Source organism: Exophiala oligosperma (assembly GCF_000835515.1).
Source record: "Exophiala oligosperma strain CBS 72588 unplaced genomic scaffold supercont1.3, whole genome shotgun sequence".
Classification (NCBI taxonomy): domain Eukaryota; kingdom Fungi; phylum Ascomycota; class Eurotiomycetes; order Chaetothyriales; family Herpotrichiellaceae; genus Exophiala; species Exophiala oligosperma.
In genome coordinates, this window is record NW_015622820.1 from 1,694,263 (window position 1) to 1,719,961 (window position 25,699).

Here is a 25,699-nt window from a genome sequence, read left to right on the forward strand (position 1 = left end):
ATACCCTCGACTTCTTTCATAATCATATCGTGTCGTTGCGGTGGGAAAAATAAAATAAATCAAAAAGGCACTCCCTCTCTCTCTCTCTCTCTCTCAAGCGGTGACGGCGACGACGGCCAACCTTTTACCACCCGTCTTCTCGACGGGGACGTCCCATATACCCTCGGGCTTCCCACCGACGACGTCCCGGTTACCGTGACAGTAACACCTCCTGACCTTCTCGTAGAGGTCCGTCAGTTCTTCGTCCTTTTCCCCTCCGATGATTTCACGGACGTCGACGTCGACGGGCAACTGTGGTGGTGATTCCGGTCCCGTGCCGTCGTCATCGACGTCGTACTCGTCACCCTCGACGTCCTCGACCATCCTGGGTGGTCTGGCACTGGCACTTTCGAACCTAGTCAAACCCATGCCGTCACCGTCGCCGTCGTCGTCGTCCAGTCCCAGGCCGTCGACGTCATCCCCCAGCTTATCCGTGTCGACGTCGGTGTTGGTGTCCAACTCGTCATCCGCCAATTCCAGTTCGGCATCTTCTTCGTCGACATAGGTGTCATCCCGGGCGTACTTTCCCGTCCTACCGCTTCTGGACCTGAGCAGGTTGGCCTTCTTGAGTGCCTTTTTGTCCTCGGGCACGGTGGGGGCGGCTTCGCAATCGTAGGCCATGAGTTCGGGTTCTTCGTAGTCGTCGCTCGAGGTGCCCGCTATCTCGTCGTCCGACGAGTCGTCACTCAGACCGGCCGGGAGTACGAGTTGAGGCGAGGGTGAGCGTCTCTTTTTCGGCGACCGTGACCCAGCTGACCCGTACCCGTTCTTGGAAGGTCTCGCATTATTGTCTTGGAAACTGATCCTTCTCCCACCTCCGACTGCCTCACCAGACACATTTTGTTGTGCCTTGTTGCTTTCGGACGGTGGGGGTGCCTTGGTACAGTCAAAGTCGCCGTCGTCGTCGTCGTGATGTTCCTTGGAAGTCGGCGCCGTCTGGGGTTGGGCCAGCGAACAGTCAAAGTGTTCACCTTCGGCATCACTGACGTCCTTGGAAGACCTCTTACCGCCACCTTCGGTGAAGGCACTTTTCGCCTCTCGATTCTCAATCTCCACGATCCTCAGCATGAGATTGTCCAGAGTGAATGCGTGGCCCAGGACGAATCGCAGGTCCCGATCGGTTCGCTTCGCCGCCAGTTTGAGCTTACATTGTGCCGTATGGGCGAGGGTGTACGTCGACGAGGTGTTTACCCGTGCCGGTGGTTTTGGCCTGCTGGAAGGCACATTCGTACGCATAGTAGGCATTGCCGCCGTAGCGGTGGCCATTTTTGGGATCAGCCAGATGATGATAAGAGAACGGGTATTTTTGGGGGTTCGTCACACGACTGCCGGAATCTCTCTTGATGATATTTCGTTATTCAAAGCGTCGTCTCAGTGAGAGGCGGACGACAGCGGAGTAGTGTTGAGAAGCGGGAGCTCAAGTGCTGGACGGGCCTGATAAGAATGACAAAACAAAGTCACCTTGAAGAAGTTGAGAAATTCAATAATAGCCCGACGACCGACGACCGGTTCAGCTTCAGCCGCACGGTTTCCCCGAAACCAAGGTATGAAGTTGTTCGTTTTGTCCCTTTCAAGTAAAAAGCACGTGCCGTGGTGAGCCCTTGTTCGAGATATGCTGTACAGTACCAAGGGGTTGTTGCGATCCAGGGTCCAGGCTGGTCTTTTTAGGCAGATATCGAGTCGAAAGCGCAGTGATGGGAAAATGACAACAATCATAGGAGAGAAAGTCTCAAGTCAGCTTGTGTGAGGTCGACATCAGTCAGTTTTCCCTCCTTTGGGAGAGAGGGGCATTTGCAAACCACCTCGTAATCAATCGATGGAGGATCTGTCGATTACCGCTTTACGACGCTGACAAAGCCATTTCTCCACATTTGGTGCTGACCAATCGACGTCCAACTCTGCACCACCTTCAACTCAACCATTTTACTGTAAGACACTCTCGGGTTTTTGTCGGACACAGGCCACTTCTGGGCAGTCCTTGTCTCTTGCAGGATCTGGAGACTCGACGAGAAAGCACATAAGGCCGAGAGGGATGTCCGATGTCCGAGAAGAAAATATAATATGAGATGGAAAGACATAAAAGTCCATAGGGCATTGAGGAGTTGAGAAAACTTGTTATTACATCCACTCACGTCTACCTGACTTCGATCCTCCATCGAACATGCTCACTCACGATACCTAGGTATGGTAGGAGGAGAGGTTTTTGGTATATCCTATACCTGGCCAGATCTCTGGCCACCCGAAACTTTTATGCAGGCGTCGAACACGCCTGGTAAATACTTTCTCATCGTCGGTGACCGGTTGCGCTGTACAATACTCATACATGGTTCACTGTCAGTAGTAAGACAAGGACGGAGATGTATATGTCGTCAGTCTTCAGAATACTTTTGCTCCTTCAACAAAAAGAAAAGGCCGGTCTGAATGAATATAGTGACAAGAAGACAAAAATAATCATCTGCAGGTCCCAAAAGGCAATCCAGAGAAACGTCAAGGGCTAATGTGGCACTCAACCCTCAAGATTTCTCATCTATGCTGCCGTTGATTTTCTGGCTGTTCTTGCTTTGGGATTCATCGACTTCTTCTGCTTCGACCGAGGGCTGTTTGAAGTGTCGCTACCTTCGATATATCTCAACAGCTCATCAATGCTCCTAGAGTCGAGCGCAACGTTGCCGGTACCTGTGCGGACATTGGATTCGGCAGCTGCGGTATGTGTGCTTGTGTTTGGTGCAGCGCTATTGGCATTTTGGGGTTGAAGTCGAGTTCCCAAACCCATCCGAGGGAGGTGGCGAATGCCGGCCAGTTTCCGGCTCTGTAAAGCTCTGGCCTGTTTAGCAAGGGACACCGCATTTTGAGTCAACTGCTCGAGCCAGCTTTCTGCCTCCTTGGTGTTACGATCGCTGGGTCCGAGCTCTGCCAAAAAGATGTTGTATGATTCACGCATCTTGTTCACGGCAGCTTTGGCGTCTCCGTCTAGCGCCAATGCCTGTGCCAGTTGGTACAAGATTGTGGCTGCATTGATGGACTGTCGTCCAAACAGTCCCTCGCAGACTGTAAAACAAGCTTCAAACCACTTGCGAGATTCAGAATATTCTTTCAAGGCTTGAAGCATGACAGCCGCATTGTTCATCGTAGTGATCGAATCGGGATGGTTTGGCCCGAAAATAATCTTCCACACGTCCAGCGCATGCCTGACATATCTCAGGGCCTGCTTGGTATTACCGACATGATGCTCAAAAAGGGAGAGATTCAAGTACGCCAAAATCGCATCGTGTGAATCTACGCCCAATGTCCTTTCAGTGACGATGACAGCCTTGCGGGCGAGCTCGACTGCGGCCTCTTTCTCGTCTGTCTGGTAATAAATCGTCGACAAAGAGTGATACATCTTGGCAACTTCGGGGTGCAAGATGCCGTAGATCTGCTCGTGCAAGGACAGGGACTCGAGGACCAGCTCCTGGCCCAGCTGCTTTTGTCCCTGCGCCAAAGAGATCTTACCCGCTTCCAATGCTTCCTCGGCAAGGGAACTTCTTGGGGTGGAATCTTTGACGACAGGCGCGATATTCAAAATGTCGTCTGGAACAAATGTAGTGTTTGGTTTCGAGACAGCACCGTTAGGCTGCGCGGGTTCGCCGCCCTTGTTCTTCTTCTTTTTCTTGCTTGCCGTCTCTTGTGTCGCGCCGTCATTGGAGCGAGTGTCACTGCTGCTTCGAGCAGGTGATGCCTCAAGTGACAAGTGCACGCTTTTGCTGAATGAATATTCTCGTGCAACAAGTTGCAAGCCAAGCTTCAAGCTCACTTCCCTTAGTAGGGGTAGCGGTTGAATCGATGATTGCCACCCTGCTTCAAGATCATATCTATACCTCATCTTCACTTGCTTCTCGATTTCGGCTTGCAGCTTGGAAGGGTTCATCTTCTCGAAAGAGAAATCACCTTCCGGGTACAATGCTCGTAGATCCTCCTCGATCTCAGGTCGAGGATTGGAGTTCATCTCTGCGCCAAGCAGGCAGTTCAGAAGATGTGAAATACACGGAGCGGCGAACACCACGGGCAGATGTCGCAAATATCCATTGATAACATGCTTAGCAGCTCTGGCAACCATTTCCTGTAGTACCACCCGAGAAAACGCTTGAAGACGGGCACCCTTCTCCGTTGCAGCAGTGGCCAGTCTGCCCAAATATCTTATGTTAATGCCACGCTTGTGCAGTAACTGGCACAGAGACCGTCCGTCCATCGGGAAACCAACATCACCGTCATGCAAATCAGTGATGAGATCGGGAATAATCTTACTGCGGAGGAAAGCACAGACTGCGCGGACATCTTTCTCATCGTCAGCGTATTCCTGTTTCTCCTCATCAGCTTGTGGTTCCTGTCCGCTGCAGACGTCTGGATTGAGGCCGAAGTTGAAGTTTGAAATGTCGACCCTTTCCTGCTCCAAAGCGGGGGTTTCCTTTTTGCTGTCGCCTTCTGCTGCGGTGTTTCCCTCCTCTTTAGCCTCACCCTCCACAGCATGTCCGTTAGATTGTGCGGACTCTAGCTTCTTCTGCTCGTCGCTGTGGCCGTTGGCTTGGTTGTTGCGTCTCTTTTCAACCTCTGCACGGACATACTCCTGCATCTTCATCCGCCAATATGCCTCCACAAGCTCCAGCCTGAGAACAGACATGCGATGTGGGTATTTGTTGTCGCCCTCGGTCCCCACTTCCTCTGACCAAGCGACATCCAACGGGGTGATACGGTAGAGATCGAGGACGTATTTACGACCATCGGTACCCACAAGACCTTTTGTCTCCACGCTGCCTTCGAGATCGTGACGCTTACCCTCCTTATCCCAGACGGCATGCTTCTTGACGTGAAGTGATTTGGATAGTTTTTCGAATACTGGCACGAAAGCCTCATTTTCAGTGACAATGTCCCGACCCTCAACGCCACCGTAGTCAATCTGATGCTCTCCCGGCTCCCGCTGTTTGAAGATTCCTGGAACGATGCTTTGTCCGACTATACGTTTGCCGAGGTAATCAACCACCACAGTACCAGGAGTGAATAGCCCGTTGATGTCTAGCTGGTTGACAGCTTTGACGCCGGCTACGTCCTTACCTACAGCCACCCTAGCGGCCTCATCTCCGCCCTCGCTGGCGAAAGTTTGGACTCCGTCGGCGCCGAAAGAGTAGAAGATGTTGTTGTAGATGAAGATTTGAGCATCTCGTCCTTCAGTGGGATTTAACGGTGCAACCTCGCCTCGGGCGACCAAAACAGCACCCCGGGCAGCGGCGTCGTTGTAGTCGGCGAACAATTTCGAGGTCAGACGTTCACGGAATACACGGTCTTGCAGGTTCTCACGTGGCAATTCCCGTGTCGTCTGAAATTCTTCATTCCAGTCGCGGAGATTCTCGGCTCCATCAGCTCCGCCAATAAGGTATGCTTCCTGCGACCGGGTAGGATCTGCTTGATGATGTGTGCTCTGAGCGTATGATGCCGGTACAAGCCACGGGTTGGCTGGAATGGCATTTTGGAACGGAAATGTGGTCAGCAGATCCTTCCTGCCATTGATCTTTTGCAGCTCGACAAATGTGTCATTGAAGGACGGTGACAGGATAGAGATTAAGGTGAGCAGTGAATGTGCACTGTGGTTTTTCGGTGCAGACTTAGGGAATGGATCGAACTTGTTGCTTGACGATTTATTCACGAAGAAGCCGGATGCGCTCGCGGTTATTTGGTATTGCTCGCCTTCGTTGGTCGTAAGCTGCAAATACAGCAAATGCCCTCTTTGCCGCAGATGGTATGGGGGTGGATTCCACTGTGACACAGAAAGAGACTTGATAGTCTTGGGCAGGCCGTCTTCCTTTGTGGGGAGAACGGCATCCAAGGACGGCCGTCCGTCCACCTCGTAACCAGCTAATGGATTATCCTCTGGGTTCGCCACAGGTGCCTGGGCCGAGCCAAACTTGTCGTCGTGCAAAGAGAGCCCTGCACAGATACCATGAAGCTGGTCGGATCGATCTCCGGTGGCCCCGATGAGCTCTCTTATTCGGATGACATGCAATCTTGCCTCTTTCTCGGTATAAGGATCCTCCACCAGTGTCAACTCGTCGTTGGGTTTGAGGTCCTTGATCTCGGAGAGCTCCACAAAGTCATTGATCCGCTGACCCTTGTGCTCGAGGTGGAAGCAGGTATACTGGAATGTATCTGGAGTTTCGACGATCGATTGACGGACATCTTGAACTTGCTCTTGATGCGTTACCATGATATCTTGCTGGTATGGTCTGTGTGGTAGCTTGACGGTGACCTGGAACAATGCACCGGCATTGGGATCATCGTGGTGAGCATGGTCATGATCGTGGCCGTTGGTGCCGTTGGTCAGAGGGAGGGAGGCGTCTCCGGATTTTGTTGCATCTGTTACATCTATCGAGCAGGTAAGAATCATATCCGCAAGTCTTTGGCAGGGCTGGCGGACCTTGTTTGGCCTGCACGTCACCATTGGAAGCCATGAGGAATTTTTGGAGAATAGGTATAGTAGCGGATAGACCGAGACGAAGGGAAAGATGCTGCCAAGGGGAAATGAATGACAAGGAAACAGTAATATACACAGGACGGTGACGACGAGGGGAATAATGTACAAGACAGAAAAACGAGGAACTGGCAAAGTTGACTCGAAGAGATTAATTTTCTAGCAATCGAGTAGAACAAAATGAAGCAAATAATGCAGTTGTTTAGCATTTTGGCGCGGAGAAACATGGACAGGGTGTGATTGGTCGCTCGGAGGTCAGGAAGCAGAGCCCGAGGCGAAGAAAATTTCACGGGGAGAAGAGCAGATGAAATCACCACGAATACTGTACGAGCACTCTTACCCGGCTAGGGCTATGGTAAGGAGCAGAACGGGGAGTATGGAGTAGCTACGGCACAGATACGGGTAACGACCCAGGTAAAAGCCTCATTGCCCGGGAATAGCTCGCCGACCGCACGAGGAGCTATGGGGACATGTAAGCCATACTGTATCAAGAGATATTGGTCCTACAGTACATTGATTGCTCCAGTTCTCCTTAGCAGTAATACGGAGTACGAATTACCCCCTAACCTGGCACTCTAGACACTCCAGTCACGCGACTTCACATACCTCGAGCGACCCATTACTTCATCATGACCTCGTCCTTGATCTTTTGAAATATTAATAATTATCTTGCCAATCCCTACTCCTCATGCCTTGAATGTTCAAACAAGCAGATATCATCTAGTAATGGCGACGGGTGAGTACAGTGCGAGTGCTCTGCAAAGCACCAGATCAAGGATGCTTGGCTGGAGCACGTGGGCTGCCTCTAAGGAACACCCAAGATTATCTCACCGAGAGCTTCAGCTCTAGTCTCTCATCCCTTATTTACATTGACAAAACAGTACTTAATTCAGTACTCTTTGATATTTTCGAGCTCCCATGTCTTAAAGTCGCTCATTACTTTATTCTGCGTCGCTCTAATCATTCGTGTTTTTTTCTTGTTTTTGGATATATCAAAAGCGCTCTGACCTATGCGCCTCAATGCGCAACCACATGTAAAAGTGATCACTGGGTAATCTTGTGGCGCGCGCGCGAACAAAAGTCATAATGAAATCAAACATCGCAAGGCTTTGCGCAAATGCGCGAACCAGTCGCCTGTACATTGGTGGAGGCCGAAGTCCAAACAGCATCAACATTGTTCGACATGCCTCACTACTCGGCCCGATGGGCAACTTCCCAGGTCAGGACCAAGATGAAGAGGATGGAGAAGTCAAGGCGAATTCAAAGCGGTCCCAAAGGCAACAGCAGTCGCCCTTCGGTCAAACGGCCGCCAAAGTCTTCGAGTCCGCCGCAACCACGTTCGCTTCCATTATCATCCTCGGGCTCGCAGGCTATTCCTATCACATATACTACAAGTCTCTCGTGCTACGCAAAATGGAAGAAGCCTTCACTCCGGGCGACCCCATGCTGGACCTTGCCACGCCTCCTTCAGCTCCTGTTTCTCCTGAAGACCAGTCCGAAGAAGATTCTGATCACTGGGTGGAGAGGCCTGAGCAGACCAGGATCGATAGAATCATCAATGGCGAGTCCAAAGGCCGCTACTATCTGCTGGTGGGCGAGAAGGGCACGGGAAAGTCATCCATGATCCTTGAAGCCATGCGTAAGACGAATGGCGACGGGGTCTCCATGTTCGAAGCCCACTCAGACCCAGAGATCTTTCGCATCCGCCTGGGCAAGGCCCTCAACTACGATTACCACGAAGACTATATCGGGTCTCTGTTCTCAATAAGAGGCCCACGTGATACGACGGCTATCTTGGACATCGAGCGAGCATTTAACAAGCTTGAGAAGATCGCCTTGTGCCACCGAGATGGTTCTCGCCTGAAGACCACTCGCAAAGGCCCGCTTGTGCTCGTGGTCAACAGTGCTCACCTGATAAGAAACGATGAGGATGGCAATGATCTGATAGAGCTCATGCAACAGCGCGCGGAGCAGTGGGCAGCAGCGAATCTCATCACCATGGTGTTCAACTCCGACGATTATTGGGTCTATGAACGACTGAAGCGCTTTGCTACGAGAATGGAGGTTATTCAGATCTTCGATTTACCCAAACGCCTTGCCATCGCCGCACTGGATGCTTATCGAGCGAAATACTTCCCCGAACAGAAGCGTGATCCCGAGATTCTCAGGCAAGTGTATGAATTGGTCGGGGGCCGCTTGAACTTCCTCAGCCGGGTTGCCAAATCCACCGACATGATGAACATGTGTCACCAAATCAACCAGGCCGAAAAGACGTGGTTCCTCAACCAGTGCGGCATCTTGGGAGAAGATATGGATGACGATGTGATGGACCAGCAAAAGTACGCCAGTGCCGCCATGGTCCTGGCGAGAGCGCTCGTCGAGAAACAGGAGAAGATGGAGTCGAGCTATAACGATGATATTGGGCATATCTTGCCGCAAATTCCACTATACATTGCTCGACAAATTATGACTAGGGCCGATTTCATCCAGAGTTACGACCATGATAACATCTTTACGATTGACAGCACCGCAATGGTGCGCGCGGATAGTGTCCCGATGATGAACGCTTTCAAAGAAATTTGCGCTGAAGAGGGATTTGATGACTATCTCGAGGCTACTCTTGATCGCATCTCGGCCATTGAGAGCCTCAACAGAACCAAGGAGCTCTCATTCAAAGATCTATGGATAGAACAAAAGGGAGAACAAAGAGGGAAATACGTATTTGTCAACAAGGACAACAAGGGTCGTGAGATTGGTACGACTGAAATGCGGGTACAGCCTGATAAAACGCCTGAAGAAGATGATTAAGAATACTACTATCGAGACAATATCTTACCGTGTGCTTACAACATAAATACCCACCGGAGTCTTCCCTCAAGGTCGTCGTCCTAAACAAACCGCGCATTGTCGAATCATTCTGGTTGGCAAGGGCGGAATGCCACCACATCGAGTTGCAAAGGCGCCTTGCAAGGATCTGCATGCCCAACCACAGCCTGGACAGTAGTTTCTTACGCGCTCATCTGGCTTGTGCAAGATCCATCTGTGCAATACTGAACTGTCTGTGTGGATGCTGCGAGGTTCTAGCACTCCATTGACTTCCATACGCTGAAGGTTCGATCGAGCTTGCATCGTTTGTAACTGGTATTGATCACCCCTACAAAGCGAGCACTGCCATCCAGTGCAAGATTGATGGAAAGCAGTATTGGGCTGTCCAAGGCCACACAAGCAGGGTGCGAGACTTGAGCGAATACTTTTGTTGCTGCTACAAAGTTTGCAGTAGTAGAGCTCAGTTGCAGGATCTTGGTAGCGATCATAGTGCTGCTGGGATTCCACAACACAGGTGCCGCATACAAATTTCTTGCACCCGGAGAAAATGGCTTTATACTTGCTCGTGCAAGGACGGATCGAGACCTGGGTCGAGGGTTGTTTGCAGTCACCACATTTGGTCTCCGCGAGGCCTGAGAAATATGGATCTAGTGCCTCTGGGTAAGGCCGCTTGTGTGGGAATGGTTTCCACAAATCAGCAACTGCATGAGAAGTCAGTCTCAGTCTTGTATAGTCAAATTCCGATAATCCGCCAACCTCTCTCAACCCGTCTCGAAATGGGGGAATGTGAACAAACAAACTGGTGAACTTGGCCTGGAACTTGGAAAATATGGGTGTCTGCGGTGCTTTTGACTTGTCGGAAGTCGTCGAATACTCTGCGAGGGTGTGAGCGGCGAGAACCAAACAAGGGCGCTTACCGGCAGCTTCCTCGGTACAAATTGAGTCACAGAGCTTTCTCTTCTGTAGCTCCATCTTGTTGCTGGGTTGTCTAGAAATTTCTACTGTCAAACCCACTTGCCGGCCGAGCACTCACCTTTATGAGAAGTAGTCGGTCCACCAGGACAATGAGCATTACCCATCAACCTGGACAACAACGATCTTGAGACAAACCATCATTGTACTCTTTGGCATTTGTGTTCTTCGCCCTTTGAGCATGTTGGTTTGACCTTGTCAGATGTATTGGTGCAAGCGTAACCAACGATTTTTGTTGCAATGTAGCCAACAATGACCTGAACTGCTGGAGAAAGGTAGCGTACATTGTTGTGTACATAAAGAGATTGCCAGCACTGTCCAGTATACCTCGGCTGGCTTTTGAATGGTGTCCTATGGGTTTATGTAGAGCATCGCTTTTTGCGCTTTAGGTGCAGTGGTATAGCTTTTCGTGGATACAGTAGATGGTACACACCTCTACCCTTTGACCGAGTCTCTGGTAAGTCTGTGTGTCTGTGTATTCAATATTGTGACGGTGACGTAGCGTGTCCCAATCCGGCTCCGAACCAATCACGTCACGATCGCGTCCGTGCCATTGTCCTTCTCCCACTTTGCACCTCTCGCTTCTTCTCACCAGCCACTGCTTTTTCCCTGCATCGTTTCCTGAAAGCCTTCCCTCTCCCTCCCGCGTGGCTCTTGAAACCCAAGGTATCCGCCAGACCCCCTCGCTCAGTCCTTCCATGCTCGACGACCTTCTCGCACTCACAACCACCCTCATCCACTCGGACCGTGAGCAAACCCCAGGAGACGGCGGAACATCGGATTCAGCAACAGACGATATGCCTCCACGAAGCCGGCACTCCAAGTCCGCGAGTGTCGCATCCAGCAGTGATGCCACCGCAGCGGCCAAGGGAGCAGATTCTGTCAATGGCGGTATGCTCCCTCCTGCGAGTGCGTCAGATCGCGCGACGACAACGACGCGCAAACGGCGTGCGTCGCGCTCGACCACATCTCCTCCCACCTCTCCCGTTGTCGTGATTCCGGCCACGAGAAAGCCCGAGAGTCACCCTGCACCGCAGAGACAACGTCACTATGCGAAACTTGTGGGAACGGTCATTCTCAGCGTCTTACTCGAAACGGGGCTCCAGACAGCCGGGTCCATGGTTGGACCAGGTGATTTTGCTGCCATCTCGAAAACAGCCGATGCGTGGCCTGAAATACTAGGGTTATTGGCCTGGAAGATCTTGAAATTAGGCATGTACTGGACAGCAGGATTTGACGGTAAGGTCACAATGGTTTGGTGCTCTTCTTGCGATTCACCGACTGACTGAATCAAGCCTACGACGTCGCCTCTATGACGCTGCTCCTCTCGACCCCCCAGTCGATTCTTCTCGGTCTATTCTACGACATCCACCCATCCTCACTGGTGGTGACCACACTCTCCTCTATCGTGGCCAACTCCGTACCATACTTCCTCTTCCGATCACTGTCTCCGTCCCACAAACCCAATGCGGCGCCAAAGACGACCCTCCGTAACCGACCCATCTTGACCGACCCGTACACCACGATCGCCACATCTCTCCTAGCAACCGCGATATTCGCTGTGCTTCTGGAGGCTAGTTTTGCGACGTTCCTCCCGAGATGGCTGGTCACCCACTTCTCGGGACTGCGGTCTCTCGAAAAGGCGCACCTCGGAGCAGGAGGCCTCCCGATCTTATTGCTGGCGTTGATCCCTGCTGGCGTGGCGGCCATGGAATACTTGTTTGCTCCGCCGACGGCTGCGACGAGCACAGTGCCACCGGCGCCGGAGTTCGACCCCAAGACAGCTGGCTTCGTAGGCCACGTCTACCACAACGCGTGGGGGTGGTACTCGCCGCGTCAAAAGTCCCTCATCAGCCGAGCTGGACTTTTGGCCTACCTCATTGTCGCCGAGACGATCATTCTCCTGTGGGGCACACTCAAAGGAATCGACTTCCCAGGTGCTGCTGGTTACGCTGGTATTTGGGGTGCGGGAGTCGTACTGGTTGGAGCAGCGTTGGATTGGGTCGGCGGACCGAGTGATTGATTTTGATTGATGTTGATTTCGTGTTGAACAATGTGGCAAGGATTAATCATCACTTGGGGATTTTTCCCGCGTTCGGCGTTGGGCCTTTGCGGATCAGAGGCACAGGTACGAAAAGTGTGGCTATATATGCTACTCAGGGGCGCTCTAATGGAATGCCAGGGTAGATGGGAGGCGTGGGCGGGTGCATGGAGCGTTGTTGCGATTGTGATTTGAGTTCTATATGTAGGATATGCGAAGAATGAGGGTTCCAAGAATCACGGTGGTGGAAAGAAGAAGAGAAGGAAAGAGATTGATCGTGTTAGATTCCCACAGTTTATCAAATACAAATCCTAACCTCGTTGAAACCGATGAATCAGGTAACTAGCATTGCCTTGCTGTGTCGACACTCCCCGCAATACCAACACTCTAGTTATCAAAGTATGTACCCGATCTGGCTCGGGTCACTCCTTACGAGTAGACATTCTTGACAGGCTCGGTTTTGATACTCATACCTAGGTAGTCAATTGATCAAGGCCGTACTCCGTACTGTACTCCGTCATGGTAGGGATACCAAGCGCAATAGACGGAGTTGAGCTACTCTGCTCTGGATGGCCTCGTCCTTGTTCCTCGTCAAAGGAGATGGCCGCCAATATCTTCCGGGTCTAGGATGTGTGTAGAGAATAGGAAACATTCATCCAATTTCAATTTCAATCCCCGTCGCTGCCTCTTCTGAGTACGATACAAGTTTGTCCATTAGTTGTGACAAAACTCCATTCGGAGAGATTGTGAAAAAAGAAAGAAAAAGAGAGTACGAAACGAACAATCCACGCATATACAACAGGACACCGAGGTAATCAATACTTACCACACTCTTCAGACGAACTCGGAGACAGACACAACGAGGCCAAAAAAAATGGCACCGGTCGAGATCCCCGCCCGAACAGGCGCCTACGTCTCCCTCAGATCCGGCCAGCGCCTCAAATTGATCAATCCACACGGCACACAGGTGATTGATTTCTGGGCCTTTTGTTTTCCCAGAATCGAGACCGGGGGCGACACGGATCACAACACGCCGACGAGCTTCATACGTTCCGATGCCAAACCGGCCAGGTCCACCGCGACGGCACCGTACCCTTTTACCTCCGGGATCCAATACTTCTCCGCCTCGCGGACGAGGAGCATTCTATCCAAATTGATCCCTTCGGCGACGACGCGCGACGTTCTCTACACCAACAAATCGCTTCCGCTGTTCTCGCTGGTCGAGGACACCACGTCCGGGATCCACGACACGCTCTTCGGCTGCTGCGACAGGTTTCGCATGCATAACCTGGGCCATCCGGATTACGACCACGGCAGTTGTGCGGAAAACATGCATCTAGCTCTTGCGCGGGCGGCCGAGGATGGGTGTTTCCTGCCCGGCAGCGTGACTACAGAGTGGACACCCGATCCGCTGAATGTGTTTATGAATGTGCCTGTCCTGTCTGGGTTGGATCGCGAATCGGGAGGCGGGCGCATCGGGTGCGTGCCACCGCAGAGCAAACCCGGCGAATATCTCGTTCTGCGGGCCGAGAGGGACGTGATCGCCGTCATGAGTGCTTGTCCGAATGATTTGATCAAAGGCGTGAATGCTGGCAAGTGCTTGGGCGTCGAATATGAGGTGCTGAATCCGTGAACAATTTGGTGGTTACAGAAAAGGAAAGAGACGAGATATATCTGTTTCCCATAACGACTATGGCCGCTTTTCAAGCAGCAAGATAGCACAGCGCATCATTTCTGATCACTTCATACCAAAGTGATCATGGCTGCGCTTGCGTTTGGATGCTTGCTTGACATCACCGAAGTAGGTTTTGACGCTGAAGGACAATCGAACAGGCAGGATAGGAGTATGCGATAAGCGCTGCGACACAGAATAACGTGGCGCTGGTTAACGCGAGACAAGGTGATGTAACCGAGTCGAGTTCGTTGCTGGGCGATTGTAACCTTCCACTGTACTCCGTATTCTTCTTTCTTGGGGCATATATCGCAGCCATTGTCCTGTCTAAGCCGACCTGTTCTGCTTCTTTCTCCGCGTGCTTTGCGCCGGAGTTTTGTTCATTTGAGTCGGCGTCACTGGAGGCGCATCGTTCTCGGTGATCATCCTCACAGACTTTCTGGCTCTCGGTTTTGCCTTCTTGGGGCCTCCAAGACCGACACCAAGTAAAAAGCAGATTCTTGTCATGGCACCGCAGTAGACAAATAGTATGTTGCCGTAGGCCATTGAATTCCAACTCCTGACATCGTAGTAGTAAGTGAGACCGAGGGGATAGCAACTGAATAAATGCCCAAAATCCGCTATCAAGAGACCAAGGAGGAGGGCCTTCCACACTTTGAGATCGGCCGTAGCCCTCAAGACCAGTGCCTCATTGATGGCGAACGCGATGTAGAGATTCCCAAGCTGGCGCAGCACGATTTCGGTCGAGACCGGCACGCCTAGTATCCCCGGGGCCGACTGAGCATGCGTCAGTTCCAAGTACGTCGCAGGCTTCAACCAAGCATAGAATGCTCCTACGAGCGTCGAGAATGGTTCAATCCATTGGAAGAAGGCGATGTATGGGAGAGGGATAGCGGCCATGGTGAGTCGCGTGCCTGAGTGTATGCGATAAGTGGCCTGAGGGCAAATGGAGGGGGCGTCAGCAAGGGGTTGAAGTCGGTGTGAGGAACACAGGAGTTGTACAAATCGCTTGCGGAGGGGGATGATGTTTGCGCGTGCCTGACGAAGGCGTCGATGGTTGAACAGGAGGTGCAGGGAACAAGGAGCCAGGAGTCGGGGAGCCTGAAGGCGGTCAGTTCGGGGTACTCGAAAGAAGTCTGGTTGTTGTCCCGCGGCGAACTAGGTCCCTAGACCAGGTACTGATTACGGAGTACGGAGTACACAGTAACAAATCCTCGTGCTAGCTAGTTCGTGCGTTTGCGAGTTGGCGCCGTGTAGCGTCGATCTCCACGTACTTGTACTTTCTCAAACTGCTGATAACAAGCGAACCAGTGATAGAGTGACAGGGCCTGAAGAATGTCAAAAGTGTCAGATCCCGGTCTAGACAGCCACACTGAAGGAAATTATGGTCTTGAACGTCATGGGCATGCTGAAACACCGAACTGATTCCTTAGATCTGAAGCCCGAAGCCTCACTAGCCCGCTTAATCACTACGGGGGGCGTCGGGGGGCAACGGGCCCTGCCTGGCTTCCTCTCTACCGGGAACTTGTCTCTGTACTATCCGCATGGAGAATCTGTACAGTATACAACTGTACTCCGTATGTACGGAGTACAATGCAACAATCACACGGTGGACCTCTGGAAGGCAATAAGGGTTCGTTGAATGCTGAAACCTCCACAGAAAATTGATATCCCTGGCATCCCTGGGCCTCTGGGTCTCCCCGGCGCTATCCATTCCCACTGCCCATAAACAACTCCGGACTCTCTTTTTCTTCCCGTTCTGAGTTTTATACGAACGCTCGGATCCCCAAAATCGAGAATTTTCTCGCAGTCGCCCTTTCCCTACACTCTTTTTCCAATAGTCGCATCCTCTCTATCTAGTCGCTGCTGGATTCGCAGTTGCTGTCGCTCCTTTTTCGCCTTCTTTTCTTTCTTCACTTCGCGTCGACAACAACAATTAGGATCGCTTTTCCTTCCCCGGCGCGGGCTCAACGCCACAAGTATCGCTTCCTTCAAAGATTCTGAACTTTGCAAGTTTTGAATAGGCCGAAAAGGCTGGCACTTTCTTTTTTGGGGGCAAAAGGCGACCAGGCACACCTACTCTGGCGACCATGTCACATAACGAGGCTCCCTCCTCGATCGCTCCACGCCGGAGGACTTCCCTTCTAGTTCTATCTCGACCCAAAACCGCGTTCGAGCATGCGCCCGATCAGCGCTCATTCTCCAGACGCCCTATATCTGCTCTGATGCCTGCTGCCTCTCATGATATGCTGGACTGGTCCAGCTTCAGCCCAAATCAAGAGGAAGTTGGGGGAGTCCATCACAGTTCACCCTTCGCAGATCCCTTTGCGAACTTTTCTGCCGAGCCTAGAGGTCGAGAACCGATGCATCAGCGACGCTACTCAACCATCACCCAGTCCTTTAAGAATGGAATATCAGAGCTCAGGTCGTTAACTCGACGCATGTCGCTCACTGTCAGGAGCAAACAACCCAAACAAAAGGAGGAATGGTTAGAGCCCAAGACACCACCCTTGAGATCTGTCAAGACTACAGACCAGATGTTAGATCTGACCGAGGTCGCATCTGCAAGGCCCAAATCCCGAGGACGACTTCTCAGAAACCCAAGTGCGCGACGCCGCCCATCTCTTCCACTTCTAAATTCATACCATCCGCCAGTCACTGCAGAGGCACCATTCGCACGGGGCAGAGGGCAGCCACTCCTCTCTGACCTCGTCTATGGTGGAGCTGAGGCAAGGGCTTCCGCAGCTGCCCAGAACGAACGTTTCCACGCTTCCAGGACTCCTCCTCTGCCCCCATACGAACCTCGAGAAAGCTCGAGTAAACCCGATGGAGATGCAGAAAGTGGAATTGGTATCATTCTCGATGGTCGTGACCGTAGAGGATCTTCTCCAGCCAGCCCACATGTTCCATGTCGAGATCCTGCTTCGGTCCTGGCGACAGAGCTTGTTGAGAACATTTTATCCTTCCTCGACGTGGAATCCTTGATCAGTGCTTCACTCGTGTCTCAGAAATGGTACGACTTGTGCAAATCACAGGCTGTCTGGAGAAGAATCTTCTACCAAGAGTACGGATGTAAGGTGCAGACCGGTGTCTCCCATTTCCCTCCAGCAGCTGGACTAGGTAAAAGCGTGCCAGGCCAAGACTTCCGAAAGCTTTTCAAAGTGCGGACCCTGATCGATAAGCGCTGGCGCAACGGTGAGGCTGCAGCCATCTACCTCAATGGACACAAAGACAGTGTCTATTGTGCGCAGTTTGACGAGCACAAAATCATTACCGGGTCGCGCGACAACACCATTCGGGTATGGGACGCCCATACGTACCAATGCATTCACAAGCTTGGTCCCCCCAACAATCCTCGGGAGAGACAGCAACTGGCCTCGGTCGCGGTCGAGCCAAAGGGAGTACTTCCATTCTTCAAGGCAGATGTGTGCTCTTCAGACCTCGCCTCATCGGAAATCCCAATGTGGCATCAGGCTTCGGTATTGTGTCTACAATACGACGATGAAATTCTGGTCACTGGTTCATCAGATTTCTCCTGCATTGTTTGGTCCATCAAAGACAACTACAAGCCCATTTACCGGCTCGTTGGCCATCACGCTGGAGTTCTTGATGTATGCATTGACAAGAGTCGAATCATTACATGCTCCAAGGATACCACGATCAAGGTGTGGGACAGATCCTCGGGTCGGCTCCTGAAGACATTGGTCGGACATCGTGGCCCGGTGAATGCAGTTCAAGTCAGAGGCAACCTTCTGGCCAGCGCTAGTGGCGACGGTCTGTCGAAGCTGTGGCGACTCGAGGATGGGGTCTGCATCAAAGAATTTCAATCCAAGGACCGAGGCCTAGCCTGTGTCGAGTTCTCGGAGAATGGCCGGACCATCTTTGCGGGCGGAAATGATCAGGTCATTTATGAGTACGACACGATCACCGGGAACAGGATCAGGGAACTCAAGGGTCACCGAAACCTGGTCAGGTCCCTCCATCTCGACTCGGCCAATTCGCGCATCATCAGTGGTAGTTACGACCATTCGATCAAGGTGTGGGATGCAAACAATGGGGAATCCGCAGATGATGGTGGGCTCAAGATCAACTTTGATGGATGGACGTCGAGTTGGATATTAGCGGCGAAGAGTAATTATCGCAAAATCGTTTGCACGAGCCAAGATGGGCGCGTGGTGATCATCGATTTTGGTTATGGTATTGAAGGCGTTGACTTGGTCGAGGCCTAAAAATCTCAATAGGCGTTTGTACGATTCACGTTGGATCAGGGCATTACGAAGCTACGACTATTGGAGAGGATAAAAAGATTGGAAGGCATTCTACTGCGCACTGTTTTCAACAGGTCTGGATGGAAGGAGCTTTTTCTCCTATGTTTATTTTACATTGCAAGGTGTTGGCGGACAGCACAAAGTTGGGATGTGTATTCCAAAAAGAAGGGTTTGCAAGGTGTCAGGACACTCTTAGACAAGGACAACGGTTGCATGGTATTTGTGGCTTCAAGATTTGCTATTGTTTGGGTCTCGTACTGGTGTCTCATACAGACTCAGGGCTGACAGAAGGCCGATAAGAAGACAGGGGGCGAGACTCGGGGCTAATGCAGGGAGTGGCTTCAGGAGACGTTTGGGGTGTTCCAAGTCCCTGTCAGCGACGAGCTGTCTGTCTGGCAAAGGCGAGATGTGTACTGTAGATATCTAATACTTGTACTTTATATCGAGTTGAAGAATGGCAGGCCATGTTGACGACACAGTTGCAGACATTTGCCATAGACGAAACCAGAAGACTTGTACTGATTGGTATATACCATAAACAGGTGTACCCAATGGCGATGGGCTCGACTGAGAGTACGGATACGGAGTAGACTTAATCCGGGCAGTTAGCAAGTGTGGCGAGCCAGCGACGTCATCATTGTTTACCTCGGAATTCCGCCCAATCGGTAGCAGTCGGTAAGCGAGAGCGAGAGAAATGGTGCGCACGAGGCCACTGACCCGCCCTGCATTACATTCATCTAGGCGGATACCAGAGGAATTATTTGTAACCATGCCCATGGAGAATAGGAGCAACAGGTTGACAGTGAAGAAGGTCTTAAAGGCGCAAACAGCCGACTGAGGCTCAAATGTAAATCAGGCACCTGTCACACAGAGGAATGGCCATGGATCCAAGTGTCATAATTGCCCATGACATGTCCATTGTTTACATTTGCGGTTGAATTCAAGGGATGGACATAAGACAGGAGGTAGCCATACAATACCCGATGAAATGTACTGCTTATTGTCGAGGATACTTTGTATGCCTACAAACAGAGTCCAAGCTGTAAATTTCTCTTCTTGACCGTGAAGATACATCTCTTTAGGCTCAGGTTGCGAGCGGTACAGAGGTAAACGATGACAGTGCGAAGATTTATGATGGTGACAGAAAGGGTTTTTCCAGTGCGGAAAAGACAGGCAGACTAGGTACAGAGTAGACGTAGACACTGAAGACTGTAGAGGACTCCCGTAGACTATTTACTCCGTATCGTCCTCACTAGGTGCAGCACCGACCACCTGTGGTACCTATTTATTAAGCCCAAACCATCAGGTCAACGCGTTCCACCATCCAATGAATTACGCGAACTAAGATCCAGTTTGCTGCAGTCTTTGCTCCCGGTGCGTTCAAACCACGGTCAACCATTAATTCAAGTTACCTTCTCACTCCTCTACATCTCCCGTACAAAGCATCTAACAACATCATTGTTGGAAGAATTCGCAGTCCCTTGTCACCCCTTCACGCGCCTTGCTCGTTCACCACCAACCTTTAATGACAAACGCTGGGATTCATGTCCATGTCGCCTGCGCCCTTCCGTCCCGCCCTCATTCCATCCCACGATTCCGCGCAGATTCCCTCCCGCGAAAATCCTTGCGTCAGAAATAAACATTGACGTCGCAAACCACCGGTCACGACCATCTGCGTTCGCCCTCATTCACAAAACCTCCGACATTCATTCAACCTCTGTCTCTGAAATCCCCCGCTACCTCTCCAATTTGTGAAGCATTTTTCGTGTCGCCGTGGATCCAAGATGCCGCCATCAAAACGCAAACCCCGTCGCAAGCAGGCAGATATCCTCGAGTCTTCTGAACTTGATCTTCCCGATTCTTCGCCTACGCGGCCATCGGCAAAGAAACGCAAGGTAGGCCCTTCCTGGTCATCTTGTTTCAGAAATCCCGGTTTCGTTGACTGTAAAATAGGGTAATGGAGGGCGCGCCGTAGCCAGACGAAAATCCACATCTCCCGAACCTGAACTTTCCCCCGCCCAAGACTCTGGCGATGAAACGGAAGAGCTGTCGCAGACCGACCTCATAGATTCTGTTGTCTCCTACCTGCAAGTCTCGAAAGAACCTATTGTTGCTGCAGCAGAATATTCCAACGACAAGCCACAAAACAACAGCCCACAAAAAGTGTCCGCATATGCAAAGATTGCTGGAAGAGATTGGACGTATTTTGTGCGCGAACAGTCTGTGAACTTTGGCAGACCACCAGATGAACGTCCAACAGTAAGTGGCGCTTCGAGTCCGATTGCGGATCTGAAAGAAGTCCTACCTGTACACATCGATCTCGGGCCCAGCAAGATCGTGTCGCGGCACCACGCCTCAATATACTACGATGCTGATTACCCCGTCGATAAGGGCGGCTGGCATGTCAGGGTTAATGGGCGAAATGGTGTGCGGGTCAACAATGTCTTGGTCAAGAAAGGGTTACGGAAGCAGATCAGATCTGGTGACATTATAGAAATCGCTGGCACGCAAATGATGTTTGTGACCCCAGGAGACAAGGCCGAAATCGACCAATACTTCATCGATCGAGCCAAAGCATTAGCTGCGGGCGAAGAGGTTCCTCAGCTCGAGGTCCAAGTTGAGTCGGCCAGGCATAGCAGCATCTCATATGGATCTCAAGCATTTCCATCACTCGCCCCGGCTCCGCCAGATTTCAAACGAGAAACCACTCCGCCTTCGAACGATTCGGGAAAGCAACAGCGAGGTGTTTTCGATAGCAAAGCACCCATCTCGCCTATGTATGGCCGTGGAATGCTGATGCAGAGCAACCAGGAAATCGACTACAGTCGGGACAGTGCTAAGGATCTCAAGCCACCGTTCAGTTATGCTACCATGATCGCCCAGGCCATCTTCTCTAGCGAGGAGGAAAAGCTGACCCTAAGCAACATCTACTCTTTCATTGCCGAAAAGTATGCCTTTTATCGCCACTCAAATAGTGGTTGGCAGGTCAGTATCCTCACACTATTTGTTGTCTTGGTCTCTTGCTAACTTCCACAGAACTCGATACGGCATAATTTGTCACTCAACAAAGCATTTCAAAAAGTACCCAGACGTACCGATGAGCCAGGGAAGGGTATGAAGTGGCAGATTGCCCCTGAATTTCGTCAGGAATATTGGAAGAAGCAGGCCCGCCGTGGAGGCTCTGTCCCGTCTTCGCCCGCAGCAGGTAAAGATGTCAATCCCAATTTCAGAGGCCCAAATGGGCAGAATCTAGGTTACGACACGAGCATGGTCAGCCAATTCTCTGCCCGAGATGGGAGTGATCGACCTGGTCCTCCGCCTCCGAATATTGGTCTACAGTTTCCTGCGTTCAATCCAGGACCCCCAGGTCCTCCAGGTCCATTCCCGCCAGGGCCAACTCTGGCACCGCCTGCGAATGCTCGGGAAGCCATCACGCCTCAGAGACGAAGGACAGGTACGCAGAACACCCTCCCGGATCTGGAGTTGGAAGAGTCACCACTTCCACATCGCCCAGGCCCAACGCCTCGTCTTGGCAATGGTCTACCTGCTTACACTTTACCGTCGTCTGTACCACCGTCGCATCATTCGCCTGCTAACCCGACTCTTTCGTCATCCTATCTTGACACCCCATTTCACCACTCGCAACATAGCATTGTCACTCCCGCACCGCTCAGGCAGAATCCCAGGCTGGCTCCTCCCAGTACACTGGTAGCTCCCAGCAAGTTCATGCCTGAGTCGTCTCCTGCGGGCCCGAGTCTATTCTGGAAAGGCCTAATGGCAGTCACTCCAGGCCAGGCTTTGCCAGACATATCCCCAGTCAAGGATGAAGATCCCAGGGCCAACGGACTTGATCGACAGGTGATGAGTTCTAGTCCGCCGCCTATGGATGGGGGCGTTGGCAGCCCTAGCAAGCCAGCGAGGAGCAGCCAGATGCCAGCTGGCTCGAGCTCCAGTATCAAGAAAGAAGCCACGCCTGCAGTGCCCGTACGAGAGACCGAGAGTGCCGAGAATGAGACAAGGTCTGGTCGCAGCACCTCGGCAGTTCCACCAGTGAAATTCAACTCCACTACCACGGAAGTGCGAGACAACAATGATGATGACGATGACGATGGAGATGGTGGCTTCGACCTTGCAAAGGGATTTGCTCCTATTGCAGGGGGCAGTTTCCCTTCACAACGCAGTAGTAGTGTTCGAGCTGGATCTTAGAGAGATCCAGACTTCCTTCGGGATCAGATGCACCGTCGAATGTGTACGAAATACCCTTGATTTTGGTTGGATGGTGACGGCTGATGAGTTTCCATGGCCATGGCCATGCTCCTGAGCCACAATTGTGTACAATTACGAATTTCTGGGGGGTTGCGTGTGTGACAAGCACTCGCTAACTATGCTTTTGTTGTGATCACGGCGTTTTGAACATTAGGGAAACTGATTGGATGTGTTTGCCTTGCTTTTGCGCATATTAGGTGTACATGGGAGGGACACGCTCGACAGCATTGCATGGTTTGGATTTCAGGCTTCTGAGAGAAATGTCTTTATGAATCAATGTTTGCTAGCCCAAAGGGTCTGGGCTTCACGAATTGGATTGCCAAATACCTTAGTTGTTGAGATTGTATCATGGCCTAACAGTACAATACTGACAATCCCACATTCGTGAACAGTGGTTTCTATTTGCTATGTCTATTCCATTGATCCCTATTGCAAACTCGTTGAAATCGTTGTGGTTGTGTAACGCAGGACAATGGGTAGATTTGACGCCGCCCAAATCCAAGACCTCCCCAAGGAGTCTGTACGTAGACTTATTTTCACCTTCCTGTGTGTCTCTCATGACCCCTTCAACTATCCTCACGAGCACACTTGTCACTCAATTCCATCTTCTATTTGCATCATTCACTTGGTGGATTTTGGCGTTTTTGGGCGCACTTCACCTCACAATTGGGTTTCAATCGTTCTTATCCATTCTGGGCGGGACTTGCTCTCGCTTGCGGCCATGGTAAATTCAACTTTGCAAGCCTTTTCTGTACATCGGCTGGCTCGTCACCTTGTTCACCTCTCACTCTTCGAATCTAACACGCTTTTTTCTTAGCCACTCGTATAAAATTCGTCGTTTCACCATTGCTTTTAATTACCAAAAACCTTCCATCTACCTCACCACTTACGGGAAACCAACAGCAGCACTGGGATTGCCCGACCCTGACTTCGAAAAAATGTTCCGCCGTCGCCCAAATACGCTTCCTCCAGACCCGGTGTTCGAGCCGGACTTGGGAAAGTTAGGTTTCTTCGTCACTGAACATGATCAGATCCGCATGATCAAGAATCCGGAAGCAAAATACTTCTTCGGCATCAACAAGAACGATAGGATAAATTACGCCTATAGGGACGCTTCCAATGGTAAGTCATAATCTACATCTATGAATGGACAACTGATCTTCCATCTGTAACGTTGGCTTTTTGTTCTTCAGAGCCAAGAGGGGCCTCCTTCACATGACTGCGGTTCACTGACATGATCTTTGGGGTTTAGCTGCTATCCAAAAAATCGTTCAAGATCGGCTGGGGAAACTTGATCTGGAGACAGTGAGATTGCCGTTGGGAGCCACCAAAGACGAAAAGCACATTCCGATTCTCGTGTCCAAGGACATTGCGAAGAAAGACCGGGTGATAGTCTTGTTCGGCGAGCGGAGTCTGACGCCGGGCATTTTCTCGTGGCGAGTCCTAGGGGAGGAAGGAATCAACGTTGGTTCAGGTGTCGACTTTGTAACTTCAGCTTTGACCGGTCTCAGACCTTCGCCTGAACATTCTGCTCCAGGGATTGTCATTGCAAATCCATGTCAGTTGCTTTGGTACAGAGGGGGAGGACGCGCTGTCGGTGACGCCGAGTGGCTGCAGTTGCCGCGACCGACCGCAGTGAGTGAGGCGATGAAGATTGACCCGGTACAGAATCGAGTGCCCGGAAACGATACTTTCGAGGCTCACGTGAAGTTTATGTTTGAGGAGGTACTGTCGAACTTGGTCAACAAGGACGCAAGCATTGACATTGTGGGTATCGAGTTTCCTGGGAGTGCGGCTGTCGAGTATCTTGCCTCCCATTGTGAGTGCTTTTAGGGGAAGAAACCAAACGGACATCTGTGCTAACACGCGCGTGCAGGGGATAAGTGGTCGAAGAGAATTACAGGCATCGCCTTGGTGGCTCCGCAGCACAAGATCAAAGACCTGGATGCATCTCCCGACTTCGAAAAGTTCTTATCCTTGAGGACTAGAGCCTATTTCGTGGCTCCCGAGAAACTAGAAATGCCAATGTCTGGACGGAACGACTATGGATGCAACTGCTACGCGAGTGGAGAAGAGTACTACCAGGAGAACGCGATAGTGAGAAGCTGGAGAAGCATCCTGGACTGGTTCGACCGGCTGTACGCTGACCCGCAGTTCGAAGAGGTTCCATTCGACGTGGACGACGGCGAAGGAGCAGAAGAAGTAAAGCTGGGATGGTGAGCTAATCTTGTCCTCGAGATAGACAGGAGCAGATGAGTCTGATTAATGCCTGGTGCTGGCAACGACGGTACGATGATATGACAAACACTCATACATTGCTTCTATTGGAGGCATGAAATGAATTGATATTATGATGACCTGAATTGCAATTTCCACAAGCGACCATAAAAGCCCAGTATTAAAGACGCGTATCGACACCTGCTCTACGACTTGGGCGGTCAAGGGTTTCAATAGCAGAAGGGCTGAGATTTCGATCTATTCACAAGAAGCCCTATTGAGAAAATTTACCTCCGACTTCAATAACGCCTCCTCAATGGTGGCTTTTTACCTCATTCCTTCCCAAGCTCAGTGAATACGACGAAAGTACAGTGAAGTGGCGACCCTTTCCTATCCATTTCTACAACAATAGCAAGAGCCTGTACCGGCACACCAACCTGTCCATTTCGACATCCTTCAATCTTTTTCTTCATCTTCTATCCAAAAAGTCGGGAAAACCAAAACCAAAAACAAATCAATCATGGTCAAGTTTCGGGGTATTGAGATTTGCATGATCTCACAATTCGACATTCGCAAATTGCCTGAGTTCAAATACAATTCTCCCTCTCAGCCAGCTGATCCATTCCAAGTCGACCAGCAACAACCTCAAAAGCCGAGTGATTCAGCATTTCCGACCGCATCTTGCCACGTCCCAATCTACCCCGGCTGTCAAGTTTGGTTCGAATACACCGTTGACGGTCCTCACCCGCCTGGAGCGGCCTACTTCTTCAAACTCTTGGTCAACGGAAGAATGGTCATCTCGTGGGACTGTACTGGAAAGCATGACTTCCATGGCAAGATGATGTACAATCTGGTCAATGAAGGTGACGATGCCGTGACTGGCGAGAATCTAGTCAGAA

The 25,699-nt window shown here is 51.3% G+C and overlaps 9 protein-coding genes across 9 annotated transcripts; 6 read left to right on the forward strand and 3 right to left on the reverse strand.

Moving 5' to 3' along the window:
• Nucleotides 1–93: 93 nt before the first annotated feature.
• On the reverse strand, nucleotides 94–1,305 carry PV06_03417 (uncharacterized protein; the record flags this gene model as incomplete). Its single annotated transcript, XM_016404203.1, has 1 exon — nucleotides 94–1,305. The coding sequence occupies one exon, from the start codon at nucleotides 1,303–1,305 to the stop codon at nucleotides 94–96; it is 1,212 nt and encodes a 403-aa protein (XP_016265208.1).
• A 1,261-nt stretch (nucleotides 1,306–2,566) lies between these two features.
• On the reverse strand, nucleotides 2,567–6,518 carry PV06_03418 (uncharacterized protein; the record flags this gene model as incomplete). The annotated part of the gene is made up of 2 exons (XM_016404204.1): nucleotides 2,567–6,432; nucleotides 6,485–6,518. 2 exons carry the CDS (start codon nucleotides 6,516–6,518, stop codon nucleotides 2,567–2,569), a joined length of 3,900 nt encoding a protein of 1,299 aa, XP_016265209.1.
• Nucleotides 6,519–7,220: 702 nt separating this feature from the next.
• Nucleotides 7,221–10,760, forward strand: PV06_03419 (uncharacterized protein). Its single transcript, XM_016404205.1, has one exon. The coding sequence runs from the start codon at nucleotides 7,625–7,627 to the stop codon at nucleotides 9,344–9,346; it is 1,722 nt and encodes a 573-aa protein (XP_016265210.1). The 5' UTR covers nucleotides 7,221–7,624; the 3' UTR covers nucleotides 9,347–10,760.
• Nucleotides 10,761–10,934: 174 nt separating this feature from the next.
• Nucleotides 10,935–12,711, forward strand: PV06_03420 (uncharacterized protein). Its single transcript, XM_016404206.1, has 2 exons — nucleotides 10,935–11,575; nucleotides 11,632–12,711. The coding sequence occupies exons 1-2, from the start codon at nucleotides 11,035–11,037 to the stop codon at nucleotides 12,357–12,359; spliced, it is 1,269 nt and encodes a 422-aa protein (XP_016265211.1). The 5' UTR covers nucleotides 10,935–11,034; the 3' UTR covers nucleotides 12,360–12,711.
• Nucleotide 12,712: 1 nt separating this feature from the next.
• Nucleotides 12,713–15,344, reverse strand: PV06_03421 (uncharacterized protein). The gene is made up of 2 exons (XM_016404207.1): nucleotides 15,324–15,344; nucleotides 12,713–15,150 (listed from the first exon to the last, which is right to left on the reverse strand). The coding sequence occupies exon 2, from the start codon at nucleotides 14,947–14,949 to the stop codon at nucleotides 14,377–14,379; it is 573 nt and encodes a 190-aa protein (XP_016265212.1). The 5' UTR covers nucleotides 14,950–15,150; nucleotides 15,324–15,344; the 3' UTR covers nucleotides 12,713–14,376.
• On the forward strand, nucleotides 13,252–14,010 carry PV06_03422 (uncharacterized protein; the record flags this gene model as incomplete). The annotated part of the gene is made up of 1 exon (XM_016404208.1): nucleotides 13,252–14,010. One exon carries the CDS (start codon nucleotides 13,252–13,254, stop codon nucleotides 14,008–14,010), a length of 759 nt encoding a protein of 252 aa, XP_016265213.1.
• Nucleotides 15,345–15,771: 427 nt separating the features above from the next.
• Nucleotides 15,772–18,814, forward strand: PV06_03423 (uncharacterized protein). The gene has a single exon (XM_016404209.1). The coding sequence runs from the start codon at nucleotides 16,140–16,142 to the stop codon at nucleotides 18,276–18,278; it is 2,139 nt and encodes a 712-aa protein (XP_016265214.1). The 5' UTR covers nucleotides 15,772–16,139; the 3' UTR covers nucleotides 18,279–18,814.
• Nucleotides 18,815–19,724: 910 nt separating this feature from the next.
• On the forward strand, nucleotides 19,725–23,035 carry PV06_03424 (uncharacterized protein). Its single transcript, XM_016404210.1, has 3 exons — nucleotides 19,725–20,212; nucleotides 20,271–21,302; nucleotides 21,354–23,035. Exons 1-3 carry the CDS (start codon nucleotides 20,102–20,104, stop codon nucleotides 22,521–22,523), a joined length of 2,313 nt encoding a protein of 770 aa, XP_016265215.1. The 5' UTR covers nucleotides 19,725–20,101; the 3' UTR covers nucleotides 22,524–23,035.
• Nucleotides 23,036–23,399: 364 nt separating this feature from the next.
• On the forward strand, nucleotides 23,400–24,878 carry PV06_03425 (uncharacterized protein). Its single transcript, XM_016404211.1, has 3 exons — nucleotides 23,400–23,705; nucleotides 23,836–24,402; nucleotides 24,460–24,878. Exons 1-3 carry the CDS (start codon nucleotides 23,522–23,524, stop codon nucleotides 24,801–24,803), a joined length of 1,095 nt encoding a protein of 364 aa, XP_016265216.1. The 5' UTR covers nucleotides 23,400–23,521; the 3' UTR covers nucleotides 24,804–24,878.
• The last annotated feature ends 821 nt before the right edge of the window (nucleotides 24,879–25,699 follow it).